Source organism: Vanessa tameamea, chromosome 10 (genome assembly GCF_037043105.1).
Source record: "Vanessa tameamea isolate UH-Manoa-2023 chromosome 10, ilVanTame1 primary haplotype, whole genome shotgun sequence".
NCBI lineage: Eukaryota > Metazoa > Arthropoda > Insecta > Lepidoptera > Nymphalidae > Vanessa > Vanessa tameamea.
The window spans coordinates 6140000-6157153 of record NC_087318.1 but is presented as its reverse complement, the minus strand read 5'-3'; the positions used below and the strand labels follow the sequence as shown (position 1 = coordinate 6157153).

The window sequence follows — 17154 nt, the reverse complement described above, 5'->3', positions numbered from 1 at the left end:
CTGTATACTCTATGGTTTATAACAGTATTACTAGCAATTTATTTTATCTATTTGATGCGTTAGGTACTCATCACGTATATGTGTATTTATACCAGATTGCTGTTGACAGCGAACAAGAGCAGTCAGCCGTGTTGTGATTTGCAGTAAATATGGTGAAAGTAGACATTAAATACACTAAGGTAAGTTTCACAATTAATTTAACCGAATTAAATTAAATGCATATGTTTTAATTACAACTTTTAATAAAAAAAAATTGTATTTAATTTCACAGTAAGTTTTTATTTGTTTACTTATTTATATATATATTTTCACAATATTATATAATTCGTGAATTGTTTGGTTGTTATTTATTGATTGAACGATTTAAATTTAACTTCACTGTGATATATTATAACTTTATAATAAAATTTTATTCCGAAGTATGTGTATGTGTAAGTGTTATTTCAAAGAACTCTTCTTTTATATATGCAAACAATTATTACTAGTATTACTTAGTATTACTATTTTTTTATATTAAATAAAATTATATTACTCTATGCATTTTGTGTAAGAGATGTCTAAGTTTTTATCGGACGTAAGTACTTTTTATTTATTAATATAAATAACGATGTTCATCCACTAAAATAGTACCTACTAATGGAAAATATTGTAGTAGCGTTATAAAAAGATAATTAAATTGTTTATTCAATAAAAAAAACTTAGCAACGCATTTAAAAATAAATTAACAGTCTGTAAGGCTCTTCGTTTTGTTGGGGCCTCTTCTCCTTAATTAAATACATTGCGTTTTTGAGTAATAGCGATTCAAGTTGGTCGCTTATGATGGGTAAACTCTAATCTTAACTGGGTAGTAAGTAACGTTAACATCATCTCCGTAAATGAGTTGGTAAAATCAGACGGCCACGCGCACTTATTGATCAAATTAAATAGCGCGCTTCCCGGGCTTCTTTATACACATTTCCGTCCCTTATCACGAAATCACGATGTTGATGAAAATATGGCACTCATCAATAAAACATTGCAAAATTATTTACTCATGTCTGCACCTGAGTCTGATGGTCGTATCATCATGGTAACGTAAAAAATCCAAAACGCAGACGCTTAAAGCAATTAAAACTGGCAAAGAAATTGCGCACTGATTTTGAGCAGAGTTAGGACGAACTTGAATAAAGTGTATTTTGATTTTGTTTTTTTTTTAATTTTCATAACGCAAAAGTAACATACTGGTAGAACTATTTTCTGTAGTTTATCACAATTTCAATAATCTAAAAATTCAGGTCTATAACAATATTCACTTCATATCATTGAAAAACTTTTATGACTACAAAAGCCAGCTCCCCAGATATCTGCCTCTCCGATTCTTATCATAGCAGACATAAGCAAATAACCCACTTTTTTGTTTCATTTGATCAGATTATGTAGAAATTTTATTCACTAGCTTCCTAAACGAACACAAGCTGATCTCTTGTAAGTCTGGTACTAAAATAAATACGGACTTATTTATATCAAACATTATAATAAAAAGTAGAGAACCTGAATTATGAAACTTTCAAAGCTGTAAATTCATATTTTTTTCCAATCAGATAAATTGGTATTGCTATACCTTCCTTGTAACACTAGATTGATAATACAAACAGGAATTTGAAATTTAACTATAGCAATCACGATAGAGATTATTTGGATTGATACAACTTTACAAAAGTATATAATTATGATAAAATATTGTGCAATTCACCAGTATAGTCTATTGAGCACTTGAAACTATCTTATTTACGTAAACATACGTAATTACAGCGTGAATAGGCAGTTTTATAAGAGTATAGATATAATTTATGACAAAAACAATTCTATTTCTATTTAGCTTACATTTGCGCCAAGGAATCACAGTAAGGAAATCTTAACAATTCTTTCAAATATTACGAAGATCATTTTAGTGGTGTTTTATTGACATCATCACATGTCTCGGTGTGTCCGTGACTCCACTGCATCTTCCATATCTAAAAGTAGAACTCTTAGAACGTACCCGACGTTAAAACGTAATTTTACTATACATTTAAAGCTAGCCTCTTATTCGGGCTGTCCGTTTTATTAAGAAGAACTAGCAAAAAATATATAAATGCAAATTAAATTACATCATCAACTATATATCTACATCTAATAAGTATCATATTATATTCTGCATCAAATTCCACGAATACAGTTTTTCCATAAAGGCCAATTATTTATTTACAAAACGAGAGATTTTTTTATAATTGTAATGATTTTATGATTTCTATGATGTGGGACTGTCCCTCTGAATATCATTATCTTTCTGATTTCCTTACACTTTTCATTTCATATAAATCAAGCTATAGACCTATGTACAGTGTATTTGAACATCGAATATAAGTTTAATATTTAGTCAGAAACCAAGGTAAAAATGATGTATTAGTCCTCCTCTTGACAAGTAAACAAATTATCGTTTTTATCTTACGTTCAAGCGTCAAGGTTAAACAAACTATAAAGTGCAAATCATCTTGTAAATATGAGTTATTAATTAGCATATTATGTTATAGGGTAAAAATGATTCTATGGATCCATCACTTTCGATTCGATTACCTAAATTAGTTTAACCGAGTACTTCTTAGTCGTTATTTAAGTTTTATATATGCTTATATTTTTATACAGTTGTTCATCAACAATGAGTGGGTGGATGCCGTCAGTAAGAAGACTTTTCCCACTATAAACCCTCAAGATGAGACCGTCATCACACAAGTCGCTGAAGGAGACAAGGTGATTGAGCTAACTGTTCCAAATAGTAATGATTTCTCTGTCATATACAACTTTTTCTAAAATACTCATATAATGTATGCATTGTATGTTAAATAATCAAATTTTATTTTGTTGCTTTTGATTAGGCTGATATTGACTTAGCAGTGAAAGCCGCTGTAAAGGCATTCCACCGTTATTCAGAATGGAGGCTACTCGATGCTTCTCAACGAGGCAGATTGCTCCTCAAGTTGGCAGATCTCATGGAAAGAGACGTGAAATACTTAGGGGAACTTGAGACTTTAGATTGCGGCAAACCAGTTGCACAGGCAACAGGTGAAGCGGCTTGGTCGGCTCAAATTATCAGATATTACGCTGGAAAAGCTGATAAAATTTTGGGTAACACTATCCCCGCAGGTAAATAAAGATATACTATATTTTCTATTAAATTTCAAGTATTTTATTTATATCAAGTGCTTCTGTTTCAATAAATAAAATTTTTAGATGGCGAAGTGCTCTCCATGACAATTAAAGAACCAGTAGGCGTTTGTGGTCAAATCCTGCCTTGGAACTATCCTATTCCCATGTTTGTTTGGAAGATCGCCCCTGCCCTAGCTGCTGGTATGTTTTTGTTTTATCAAATGGTTTTTTCTTTCGATGGAAATTATTAACCCCATATTGTTATATAAAACAATGGTAAAAAAATGGTTGAAGGCCGAAGTTTAGAAGTCGGCAATGCTTACACTTCGATACCAAATCACTTAAAGCCGGTCGGTATTGCGTCTGAAGTCTTCTAAGTCACGGCGGATCGCAATTGCATAGAGAATAAATTATTTATTCAAAATATATTTATATTAAAGTAACATAAATCTGTTGGACGGAACATAATAATAAATTATCTATGAATATAAAATAACAATATCACATAAGAAGTGTTAAAAGGTTTCGTATTTAACATATTTTTTTAATTCAGGGTGTACTCTCGTCATTAAACCGGCGGAGCAGACTCCTCTCACTGCACTTGCCTTAGCGGCATTGATCAAAGAAGCTGGTTTCCCACCGGGTGTTGTAAATGTTATTCCTGGATATGGACCTACTGCTGGTGCGGCCCTCACGAACCACCCTTGTGTTGATAAAATGGCTTTCACGGGATCCACTGAGGTGAATTTATTACAAAGAACAAATTACAACGCTACAGAATACGAGATCATCATATAAAATTGATTTATTTAACACGATAAAAACTTAGTATCCAATTTAATACCAGAAAATAGTATAACTATAATTGCAAAGATTCAGTACTAAATTTTAGACTTAATTTATTACAATTTGCAAAGATACTTTCTTCGTCTTCAAGAAGAAATGCATGATTGATAAAAATCTTCGAAAATTCCTTTTAATTTTTTAATGCAATATCATTAATATTTTATTATGTAAGCCTATTTATAGAGAATTTATAGTTTATTAAAAAATGCTAATAGAATATTTATTCAATTATTTACAGATTGGACGAATTATCATGAGTGGTGCTCCCAAAGTAAATCTAAAACGTGTTACTTTAGAACTCGGAGGAAAGAGCCCCCTAGTTATTTTCAACGACGCGGATGGTAAATAACAATTTAAATGATAAAATAATTTAGTTAAAAATATATTGTTGTTTATATAATCATTATATTAAAACCATGCTCTTAGCATATTACGTGCATTGATTCTAATATCGACTTTATTATCAACTAAAGTACATAAATATACTTTAGTTGACAATCATGATAAGATTACAAATAAGTACAATGTAAGCTTGACTATAAATAATTTGAGAATTTATACTGTTTTCTGCAAATGATTTAAAATTGCATTTTGGTTACAAAAATAAAAGAACATTGTATTAAATTTTAGTCGAGAAGGCAGCACAAATCGCTCACAGAGCCGCCTTCGCAAACGCTGGCCAATGCTGTGCTGCTGGAACTAGGACTTTTGTTCAGTCTGGTATCTACGAAGCTTTCGTTGCAAAGGCCGCTGAAATTGCGAAAAAACGAACTGTAGGAAATCCTTACGAAGACGTTCAACAAGGACCACAGGTATTGAACATCAAATGAACGCATCAAACCTAACGTGAATAAATATAAACAAAATGTTTACTATAATAAAATTATACTTTCAGCAATGATATATTTAAGATCAAAATATCATATAATTTTTAATTTGATATCTGCGTACATAACGTACCTTCTCCTCAAAGGGAGAGGAGGCCTTAGCCCAGCAGTGGGAAATTTACAGGCTGTTTATGTTATTTTATGTTATGTACATAACGCAGATATCTATCTATTTTATAGATTGATAACGAGATGTTCACAAAAGTCATGGGCTACATCCAATCAGGCAAGAAAGAAGCTCGTTGCGTTGCTGGTGGAGACAGAATTGGAAAAACTGGATTCTACATCCAACCTACTGTTTTCGCTGATGTTAAAGATGATATGAAAATTGCTAAAGAAGAAGTAAGATTTTTACGCCAATAATACTTAAATGTAAATGCTTTGAAAATATTAACAAACTTTATTGACAACTTGCAAATGAATTCATTCATACAGATCTTCGGACCCGTTCAGAGTATCCTCAAGTTCGACACATTCGACGAAGTAATCGACCGTGCAAACAACACCAACTACGGTCTTGGTTCTGGAGTCGTCACTAAGGATATCACAACCGCCTTGGCATTCGCTAAACATATACGTGCAGGCACTGTTTGGTAAATAAATACATTCCAATATTCTACAATATATCTTGTTCATTATCATTACAGCATGATTAAAATATTCTTAATTCGAATACCCTCTTATAAATTTTCGTTAAATCGTCGTTTTTTTCTTTTTGTTGCGAAAAATTGCAGACACGGTAAAAACATAATGTTAAAATTAATATAAAAACTTATTTTTGATTATAACTATTTTTTTTTTTAAATATTCGTTTTAATTATTTATATTTAATTTGATTTTGCAGGGTGAATACGTATGAGCATGTGACTCCCCAAACTCCGTTCGGAGGATTTAAGGAATCAGGCATTGGTCGTGAAATGTAAGTTTTTTTTGTTATATGGGTATGCGGACCGGTAGTGGTAGTGGGCAATATGATGGCTAGTGGTCATCACTGCCCATAGATACTGTGACCTCATAGCAATTGGTACTATAAGCAATATTAATCATTTCTCATATCACAAATGTTTCCTTGGGATCTAAGATGTTATGCCTCTTGTGCAGTTACTGGCCCACTCACCCTTTAAACCGGAAAACAACAATACAAAGTTTTGCTGTTTGGTGGTAGAATTGGGTGGTACCTACCCAGCAGGCCTGCACTAAGACCTACCCTACCCTACCAAGTCAAATCTTTTGGCAATTTAAATCTACTAACTAAAAACATATTTTTGTCTGTTGGACAAATATAAAATTTGAAACAAAAAGGTTTTATATGAACACGATTATTTTATCGTACATATTCGTTTAATTTTGTATTATATGTAGATATACATATTCTAAACGTCAATATTTTTATATCCAGTACTTATTGAGGTATTGCATCAATATATTTAACAACATTTTTTTTAGGGGCGAGGAAGGCATTCTGCAATATCTAGAGAATAAAACTGTTACTATCAACCTGCCGAAGAAACCGCAAATGTAACCTACCGAGGCCGAAAATATCAACTTAATCATATTATATAAAATTAAAAAGGAGGTTATATTCTTAATCTTACATCAGAGTACATTTAATTGTACATATTAATAAAAATCGTTTCAAAACTATACAAAATTGTTGTTTTTTATTAAAATAATTTCAATGTAACATAATAGAATTGTGTTACTACTTTATATAATTTAAAAACAAATAAGTCCTCAACCAGTTACTGGCTAGAAAAGAAGAGAGACCATACTATTACATATTTATATGAAAATTTTTCTTTGATAATGGCTTCTTATTGTATTATATAAGTTTTTTTTTAAATATTTGCATTTGTCATATGATTGGACCATCGCAAGTGTACCGTTCCCCTAAGTAACATCCGCCATAAAGCAATCAGCTCATATAATTTATAAAAATCGTTATGAAAAAATATAAAATATAGTTCGTAGATTCCATGTAATTTTAGTTTCATAATTTTTGCTATAGTTTCGAAGAAAATTGGCACCAATCTCAAAAAAGACGCCAATGCTATCTGCATTGGCGTCAGAAATCCGTTTTCTCTTTTTCTATCTTTCTATCTCACAATCTCTCCCATAATACGAAAATACAAAATCAAAATTTTCACGTTAAAAAAGTTCACATACACTTATATGTGATATTTTTATTTCTTTAATGTCTGGACTATATTGTACACCTGAAGCGAAGCGAAAGAAAAGAAGAAAAAAAAAAATAAAAATCGCGATTCACTCAGCTTTAATTTTATAAGTATTTTTTATTTCTATCTCAATCGAGTCAACTCATGGAACTCTTAATTGTGCCAATAGATTTTGGCACAATTAAGAGTTCCAGGCACACATTCTTTAAATACTTATTCGATTGAATTTTTTACTATCAATATTGCTTTTTATCTCGTTGTAATGTTAATTTTATTCAATACATGTATTCGTTCTGATAAACACAATAAATATTATTGTATAACTATCATATAAGTCACTAGAAGTTTATTCTTAAGTTATCATCAAAGACGTTAGGTCAACAACCTCAATATAATTTTTTCTTAACTCTTGTTTTTTTCTGTTATTTTATATATAATAATTACCTATCATTAATAAAAAAAATACTAATGATATAAGTTAAACTTTATCTTTAAGCTGATATTATAATATGGTCAATATCTCAGATTTATGAATTCACGCCATTTTTGTGCCACTGATTAAAAATGAGTTGATTCGAATTTAAGCGTTTTTGGATATTTTACGCCTAAGGAGAGAAATTGGGTAGACATTTCGTATATACGATAGTCTGGAAGTCCGTCATTTTTAAAGTTAGATGCATGAAATTTTATTTTTAGGCTACTGATTAAAAATGAGTAGATACGTATGTAAGCGTTTCTTGATATTCTACCCTAAGGAGAGAAATTGGGTAGTCATTTCGTATATAGGATAGTCTAAAAGTCCATCATTTCGAAGTTAGAAGCCCGAAATTTTATTTTTGGGTTACCGATAAAAATTGAGTTGATTCGCATTTAAGCGTTTCTGAATATTCTACCCTAAAGGCTGAAATACACACCAATGTAGTATACAAAGAGGTCTTACATTAACGTAATATTTTAAGTTAATTTGTAAATAAATTCATATTCTACGCGAGCAAAGCCGCGGGTAATAGCTAGTATATTAATAAAGGCAAAAACAGTTGTACCTATATCTATACTAATATTATAAATTTGAACTGTGTGTCTGTTGCCGTTTAACAGCCAAACCACTGAACCGAATTTGATGAAATTTGTTATGAAGGATATGGGCTACTTTTTATGCCTATGTTCTGACAACTAACCCCTCAAACACGAGCAAAGTTGCGGGCGACAACTAGTATTTTATAATTATACATAATGCTTTTAAATAGAGACATATATGTTTATTTAAAAATAGTACTCGTATTTTTTATTGCAAGATCTGACAATCTCATCTATTGCAAAATTCGAACCCTAAAGTTATCAGTAAGAAATCGGTATTAAGTGATAACACCTTATCGTATGTATGTGTATTATGTAGTATCGTATTTATAAATAAGTAGTTCTTTTATGTGTGTGATGTACAATAGAAAAATATTTATAGCAGTGATTGTTCGACTACGACGAGACGGTACTTCTACGGAATAACAATTAACGAATTAAGTTAAACGCAAACAGTCTTATGTCATTATATTGTACCAACTTCGTATATTGTGTCATATGGTTTGATTCATCGATCTGTGTTTAAGTGCGTGCGGTTGAATTCTCCAAGTGTACATTTTGTTATCAATCATTCCAGTCGATCTATTTTAGTCCGTTGGCAGAAACTAACGTACATATTTCGTCTGTGTTAGTACAACTTGTACATCGCTGACAGCGAACGAGACCGGTTGTGTGCGTTGTTTATTTAAATAAAAATGGTTAAAGTTGATATTAAATACACTAAGGTAAGTTTCAAATATATTTATTAATTAATATTCAAATATTATTTTTGTTGATCGTGTTTATCAATTGTATTAATTACCTTCGATTTTTAAAAGTAGAATGAAGTTTATAATATGCTTCGAATCTTTACAGAAATATTTATGCCTAATACATTTAAATTTCGATATGCAATATGATTGCTATGTGATATTAGTGAATTGTGTTATATTTAAAATGTAACACACGTCATTATAATCACATAATATTCACTACAAAAGAACGCGAGATTAAGCAATAAAAACCAATTTATTTGATAATCTTGGTATCAACAAAAAAAATTAGATAATAATTTATTATTCCGTCCAAGACCGTTGTGTATTTGCTTCTTTATAAAGTAAGTTTTAAAATCCAGATGTTGCGTTCGTATTCTTGTATTATGCCGTATTTGTCAATATTTAATGGATTTTTATTGACTTTGCTAGAATTCTAAGAAAAGTACAATGTACCTACATATATATTTATTCTCAAACTTGTATATGGGAGTGTATGAAATACATGGAAAAACTTGTTATTATTATTATATATAAAAAAATACGAAATAAATTTATATTGTTAATATTTTGCATGTAAAGGTAATTTGTTTTTATTTAAAACTAGCGACCCGCCCTGGCTTCGCAAGGGTGTAATGCTGATACTAAATATACTACAGGATGTCTTACAACGTTCACAGTTTTTCAGTCATTACGCAATACAAACCGCTTTATCCCTGTTTTAAATCTGTAATATCTTCGAAAATATTAATTTAAATTACATGCTGTAAAGGACCATATTGATCTATATTATATACACAATGTATTTAAGGTACTTAATTGGATAAGGATTAATGCTGTATATCTTAAAATCGCTTCGAAAATACGCCATTTTTTCTCGTAAAAGTATCTTACAAAATGATTAATGTGAGTTATCCCTAAGAGATAGACATATATTTCTTACTAAGAACCTCCATTAAATATTATCGTATGAAACATCCAAAATAATAAAATGCTTGCCTACTACCGATTATGTCATATAGGTGACCTATATAAAGGTGAGCAGTAAATAATGGAAATAAACCGTACTGCCAGAGAGGGGGGCGTGTCACTAGACGTCCATTAAAAAATACTATAGAAATAATGAAATGGAAATATGTACCTTTAAAATAAATAGTCCAAAATGTTTCCAAAATTAACATTATTGGGCACTGATACCACAAATTGGAAAATTCAATGAATATTTTAGGGTTCCGTACTTCTAACGTATCCGTTTAAGATCTCTTCGTTGTCCATCTATCTGTATGTATGTTTGTCCGTCAAGGCCTTCCCCTCTCTTGGGAACGCGTAGAGGTATAAAGTTGAAATTAATACCAAATACTCAAGTCTGCGGTGCCTTGGAGCTATGACAAAATCAAAACGTTAAATCTACCATTCAAAAGATATGGTTGTTTATGTCGTTTTTCCAATACATTCGCAAACGGAAACAAAACTTCTTGGAAAACTTACCGTTGACCTAAAATTTGCCAAGAAACAATATCTTGTAGAAAAAGCATAGAAAAAAATCCAAAAACCGTAAATTTATTGTTTCTCTAGTGGTGTCTGGTGGTTGGTTGCCTTCAGTGACCATTTGACATGACATGATATTACATGACAGATACATTGCACCCGTGCGAAACCGGAGTAAGTCGCTACTAAAATATTAAAAAACTATACTATATTTATGTTTAAGTATTTAAAATAAAAAAATATATAATTATATGTCATCTATCAAACTGAAACAAATAAATATGTACAATAAAGTATAACTTAAAAACCGAAACCATTGATAGATTATTCTTCACAATACATAACAAACTCAGAACAAATGGTATTTATCGATAAGCGGTTCGTCGTACACGCATACTGCACTGTTGTTTTATTGCCTTGCGGTCAGCGAGTGCTTTATACAATCTACTACAGTACTATCCAACCGTATATTTTACATTCATAAAAAAAACACAGTACATATAAACAAACGATTAAAGTAATTACCTAAAACTTTTAATGATATACATATTATAAATATATATCTGAATAATATAAATATTCGATAACCTTAACCGATGTATTTAATAAAATAATTAACGCTAAAAATTTCAAGATAAAAGTCCGTGACCAGATATATATATTCAGCCCCAGATCTAATGAGGCTAAACCTCCATGCGTCGCTCAATTGTTAATTCACAACATTAAGAATTTGGAGACGAATGGCAGATACACTTGAACCTTTATAGAAACTAGCTAATAACGCAGAACATATTATATTACTTTGAAAGTAATCAGTATAAGGATTTGAAAATCTTGTTATTAAAGATCAACTTTGTCCCAAATTTTTCCTTACTCGGAACAATAGATTAGATTTGGAGCATAACTCTCTCACAGACTATCGTCTACTAGCTGCCTATCCATACACGCACATCTAATTATAGTTAAATAAAATAATAAAAAAATCCGTTACGTAATCTTTGTTCGTACAATATGGACTCGTTTGGCAGTTTTAACATGAATGTTTAAAAACACGCTCTCTCGTAGACTTGTAAAGGCAAAAAGCCAGTATTAGATGGCTAGTAAGAGATATAAAAGGCAATACAGTTATGGTGTAATATGGACTTATGTATTTATTAATATAAAGGATATAATTATCTTTAAGTAGCGATTTTGTGTGTATTGATTATTCGTTCGTATTTGTAACTTCTGCGAAGCATATACAGTAGGTAATTGTATCTAATAGCACAAACGATCCTTTGTGGGCAGACGTAAATAACGGCTAACAATAGGTATGAATTAACGTCAATATTATCTTCAATTGAACTGACATTCATTGAATGGATAAAGGAGAAGTTATGTTTTGCCATTTTAAATTGGAAATATTTAACAGTAAGGTTATTTTTAATACAATTATTAAAAAAAAAATTATCCGTAAGAATTAGGAACGTTCGACCAGTGGAGATATAAAATGGAAACTCATTGTCACCATTTTTATCAGGAGTAGGTATAGTAGCACGGTGAAATAAATAAGATTCGTAGTGTATTCATGTTTGATTACTATAATCATGAAACTTTTCGTTTTGCTTACGGATTACTTAGATTTGTATGAATATGACAATTACTTATAGCGTTTTTTTATTTGTAATCTAAAGATAGATAAAAAATAAACACGGTAGAGGTTTACTGGTCCATAAATATACCATAAAATATACAAGAAAATTTAAGGAAAAATAATCATTAAATCTTTGCATATAAACTAAAAACTTTAATAGCCTTTGTATGTTTAGTTGTTCATCAACAACGAATGGGTGGATGCCGTCAGCAAGAAAACGTTTCCTACCATCAATCCCCAAGATGAGACCGTCATCACACAAGTCGCTGAAGGAGATAAGGTACCAATCTAAGCTCTTTTGAAATTATCAGCTTCTTCCCTAACCAAGTGCTGATTAAAATAGTAAATAATTTAATATTGTTTGACTAGGCTGATGTAGACATCGCAGTAGAAGCTGCTGTGAAGGCATTCCACCGTTATTCCGAATGGAGGCTACTCGATGCTTCTCAACGTGGCCGAATGCTCCACAAGTTGGCAGATCTTATAGAAAGAGATGTCAAGTACTTGGGAGAACTCGAGACTTTAGATTGCGGCAAACCAGTTTCGCAAGCGACAAATGAAGCTGCTTGGTCAACTCAAATCATCAGATATTATGCCGGAAAAGCTGACAAAATCTTGGGGAGCACTATCCCTGCAGGTAAATATACCTTGTTACTTTTTTTTTCTTTCATTTATGTTATTTTTTTAACTTACTTTAAAAAGGAATTGAACTTTTCAGATGGCGAAGTTCTATCCATGACCTTAAAGGAACCAGTCGGCGTTTGTGGTCAAATCCTGCCATGGAACTACCCCATTCCCATGTTTGTTTGGAAAATCGCACCTGCGCTGGCAGCTGGTACAATCTTTTCTTTTATATTAAGTAACAAAAATAGAGTACCTAAAGGAAATAATTGAAATTAGTACAAATACTAATTTAATGATAAGAATTAGATTTATCGTGTTATCGGTATTAAGCACTGTGTCGACATAAAATTACTTTCTGAAGACTTTGTTGAAACTTTATTTTCTTTCGAATAAGAAAAAAATATATTATCAAGATATTTTTTATAAACAGGATGTACGATTGTCATCAAGCCGGCTGAGCAAACTCCTCTCACTGCACTGGCTTTAGCTGCATTAATCAAAGAGGCCGGATTCCCTCCAGGAGTGGTCAATGTTATTACTGGATATGGACCCACTGCTGGTGCGGCGCTCACCAACAACCCTAAAGTCGACAAAATGGCCTTTACGGGATCAACTGAAGTAAGTCATTAGATTTCAAATATAGAAATAGTATATAGAGTAAAAATTTGGAATGGGTCAGCAAACTTTGCAGCCATAACGGCTAAAGCTACAAAAAAAACCTTTATGAATTTTGAAAACATTGGAAATAGTATGAACTTTAGGAAAAACGGAAATACACACAAATCTTTATAGGCTATTGGACATGGTATAGTATTCGCAATAAATTTTATCCATAATTGGAATAATTCGAAATCAAAGTAGTCAAAAGTTCAATTTATACGCCAAAATTATTGTAGTATCTATACTTCTATACTAATATATAAAGCGGAAGAGTTTGTTTGTTTGTTTGTTTAAACGCGCTAATCTCAGGAACTACTGGTCCGATTTGAAAAATTCTTTTTTTGTTGAATAGTCCATTTATAGAGGAAGGCTTTAGGCTATTTAACATTACGCTGCGACCAATAGGAGCGCAGCGACAGTGAAAAATGTTGCAAAAACGGGGAAAATTATTCACATTTATGGACTTTCGATGCGTGCGCAGCATAAACGTTTTAAGTTACTCAAAAAATGTGTATGAAAGATATATTCCTCTTTTAATAATAAAAAAAAAGTCCGTGACACTATATGTCTATTTGTTAAGAGTGTGCTAGCAGGCGGGGCGCGGCGGCAGCTGAGGGGGAGGCGGGTCAGCCCCGCCGCCGCGCTCGCCACTCTCACCCGCGGGTGTAGTTCTGCGAAGTAGCAATGCACATAACGACTTAAAAAAATTAACATTCTTAATAGTTAAATTATTTATCAAAATTAGGTTTTGTTATCAGCTTATTTGCTCATTATTTTTTATCGTTTAAAATCGATTACATTTAAATCATAATCTGCTGTAGTTTTAACTTACGATATAAGATAAAATTTCAATGAACATTCCTTCGTACTTTGCAAGTAAACAATTCAAACGTTTCACGGTATAAATAAGGTATAAAAATTACATTACACACGTAAAAAAGTTCAAAATGGCGAGCGATACTTTCACCGATGCAGATTAATCATCACTGAGAAAATAAATTATGCAAATAAGCAAATAGGTGAATATCGATTAAAATGACTACACAAATAAATTAGTAGTTCAATATTTCAATTAATTTCTATTACGTTCAAGCATATTCAACACGGTTGTACTATAATCACCTTATGAAATAATAACACCAAAGGAGAAACAATCTAAACTTCTTATTGTTCGGTTTGTTTATCTTATTACGTTTAAGTTAATATTGTTTGTTTTCAACCGACTTCAAAAAGGAGGAGGTTATCAATTCGTCTGTATTTTTTTGTTTTTTATATGTTTGTTACCTCATAACTTTTCACTGGATTTTGATAATTTTTTTTTGTTTGAAAGGTAGTGCTTCCCGTGAGGTCCCATTTTAATTTTATCCTGTTACGATGATGGTATCCCTATGAAAACGATATAAGTCTTGAAATGTGCATTATGTATGTGCGCGATAAATAGGTGAATAACTCAAAATTGTGCCAACCAATTTTAATGATTCTTTTTTTATTATAAAGGACAATAATTTTAACTATAATATATTATCGTAATAACTTTGCTGACTTTTAAATAGTCTAAATATTTTTAATTTCATTTTACATAATTTAAATCTAAAAAATATTGTGATCATTGTTTGTTATTCATAGGTTTGCGTTAAGTTAGATTTAAAGTGGGTAGGTACATACTTATCTCCCTGCGTGGAAACACAGAACGTACCTACATATTGGTAAGTAGAATAAGTTACTTGATTATTAAGTTGTAGAATAATAAGCAATTATTTTTTACTTTTTAGAGCATATTATTTTTTTTCTCTTTTGAAGTCGGTTTTTTTTTTGTCAAAATTTTTGTTTATTAGAAGTGGTTGTCATCTGCATAATTATTCTGATTTGGTTAGGTTTTTGTTTATTAAAACATATATGGTTTTTTTATTACGATAAAATATCGAAATAATTAAATAACCTTTATAATACTTTTTTTTTCAATACAGATTTCATTATATTATCGGGTACTTAATTATTTACCATATGTTTGTTTTTATTGATTACAAGATACGTTTTGGTTTAAATTTAATACCTACATTTTTTTTATCTTTTTCGTCACTGTAATGCCTAGAAAAAGAACTAACCTTTCTCGGCAGACTGCTAATGCAAAGCGTCTGCGGCTTTTGCGTAGCAATGAAACAGCTGAAGACAATACGCAGAGGTTAGCTAATCAAAGAACGGTCAGTGAACAACATCGTGCTAGGGAATCGAGCGTTGAACGTTCACAGAGGTTAGCCTTACAAAATTTCCGAACTTCGGTGAATCGACAACGGGAATCAAATCATCCTTATATTTTGCCAGCCATCTTACCCCTTATAGTTATGGAATAAATTTCGCAATGATTTATGTGAAGATATATTAAACAGAATGCGTAATGAAAATCAGGATATAACATTAGCCTATACTGATAACGTATACAATGATAGACTTATCTTAATTGAAGATAAAATTCATGAAATTTCAGATAAATCATTGACTGAATTTGGGCTTCCTGCATCAAAAAGGAATAATTCACATAATAATTTAGATCCTTTAGAAGTAGCACTACGGAAGCCGTATGATGTAAATGAATTAAATGAGTATATTACTGAAAATGAACCAAAATTAGTTAATGACCAGGTGACGGCGTACAATCGTGTTATGTGCAGTATTCGTTTTAACGAAGGAAAAATATTTTTTTTGGATGCTCCAGGTGGATCTGGAAAGTCTTTTATTACTAATTTCATATTAGCAAAACTAAGGTCTCAGGGAAAAATAGCCTTGGCAGTTGCGTCGTCAGGAATTGCGGCAACTTTATTAGCAGGTGGACGCACAGCTCATTCCACTTTTAAACTGCCTCTAACTGTTTCTTTACAAAAAGATAGCGTGTGCTCTATTCGCAAAAATGGCCCTCTGGGTAAAGTTTTACAAGACGTTTCTTTAATTATCTGGGACGAATGTACCATGATCCATAGATCTCATGTAGAGGCTCTAGATAGAACTCTCAGAGATATTAGAAGTTGTGATAAAATTATGGGTGGGATTACCGTTATGTTTTCTGGGGATTTTCGACAAACTTTACCGGTAATTTTAAGAGGAACTAGAGCAGACATTGTAAGGTCTTGCCTTAAAAGTTCACCGTTATGGAAATTTGTCCATACCTTAAAACTATCTACGAATATGAGAGCACATTTGGGGGGAGGAAGTACAAATTTTCCTTCAAAGTTACTTTTAATAGGAGATGGAAAAGTACCTCATTCTGAAAATAAAATTGAAATTGATCGCGATTTAGGAGAAAAAGTGACTAGCATAGAGGATTTAATATCAAAAGTTTACCCTAATATCGTCTAAATAGAAAATAAAGATTACCAATGGATGTGTCAAAGGGCAATATTGGCGGCGAGAAATAGTAGCGTTGACGAAATTAACGACCTAATTTTAACCAAACTTCCAGGCGATATAACTACCTACACCTCTATTGATAATGTAATGGATCAAGAAGATGCTGTCTATTACCCACAAGAGTTTCTCAATTCTTTAAACCCGAGCGGCCTTCCACCACATTCCCTGAAGTTAAAAATATGTGCTGCGATAATTTTACTCAGAAATCTTAAACCACCAAATTTATGTAACGGGACCCGCCTTCAAGTAAAATTCCTTCGCAATAACGTGATCGTTGCAACAGTTTTGACTGGTCCGGCAGTTGGTCAAACAGTGCTTATACCTCGCATCCCAATGATTCCAAATGATTTACCTTTTAATTTTAAAAGAATTCAATTTCCCATTAAGTTATCTTTTGCCGAAACGATTAATAAATCACAGGGCCAAACATTTAAACACGTAGG

General features: G+C 31.6%; 4 protein-coding genes across 6 annotated transcripts in view; 3 read left to right on the top strand and 1 right to left on the bottom strand.

Moving 5' to 3' along the window:
- LOC113391587 (phospholipase A1) overlaps positions 1 to 17154 on the bottom strand; it is a 44064-nt gene that overhangs the window by 5465 nt on the left and 21445 nt on the right. The window lies entirely within an intron of this gene.
- Positions 70 to 6458, top strand: LOC113391583 (aldehyde dehydrogenase X, mitochondrial-like). Its single transcript, XM_026627590.2, has 11 exons — positions 70 to 179; positions 2665 to 2769; positions 2895 to 3162; positions 3250 to 3366; positions 3719 to 3906; positions 4250 to 4352; positions 4642 to 4823; positions 5079 to 5240; positions 5334 to 5491; positions 5743 to 5817; positions 6345 to 6458. The coding sequence occupies exons 1-11, from the start codon at positions 150 to 152 to the stop codon at positions 6418 to 6420; spliced, it is 1464 nt and encodes a 487-aa protein (XP_026483375.2). The 5' UTR covers positions 70 to 149; the 3' UTR covers positions 6421 to 6458.
- Positions 97 to 17154, top strand: part of LOC113391554 (aldehyde dehydrogenase X, mitochondrial-like) — a 20123-nt gene continuing 3065 nt past the window's right edge. The window contains exons 1-5 of one of the 2 annotated variants that reach the window (XM_026627556.2): positions 97 to 179; positions 12201 to 12305; positions 12395 to 12662; positions 12744 to 12860; positions 13080 to 13267. In XM_026627556.2, the coding sequence (XP_026483341.2) occupies positions 150 to 179; positions 12201 to 12305; positions 12395 to 12662; positions 12744 to 12860; positions 13080 to 13267 (708 nt within the window). In that variant the 5' untranslated portion in view covers positions 97 to 149. Of the gene's footprint in view, positions 180 to 8647; positions 8878 to 12200; positions 12306 to 12394; positions 12663 to 12743; positions 12861 to 13079; positions 13268 to 17154 lie in introns of those variants that run through there. The other variant, XM_026627550.2, reaches the window with a different exon arrangement.
- LOC113391570 (aldehyde dehydrogenase X, mitochondrial-like) overlaps positions 8833 to 17154 on the top strand; it is a 24365-nt gene continuing 16043 nt past the window's right edge. The window contains exon 1 of the mRNA XM_026627577.2: positions 8833 to 8877. Coding sequence (XP_026483362.1) covers positions 8848 to 8877 — 30 coding nt within the window. The 5' untranslated portion in view covers positions 8833 to 8847. The remainder of the gene's footprint in view (positions 8878 to 17154) is intronic.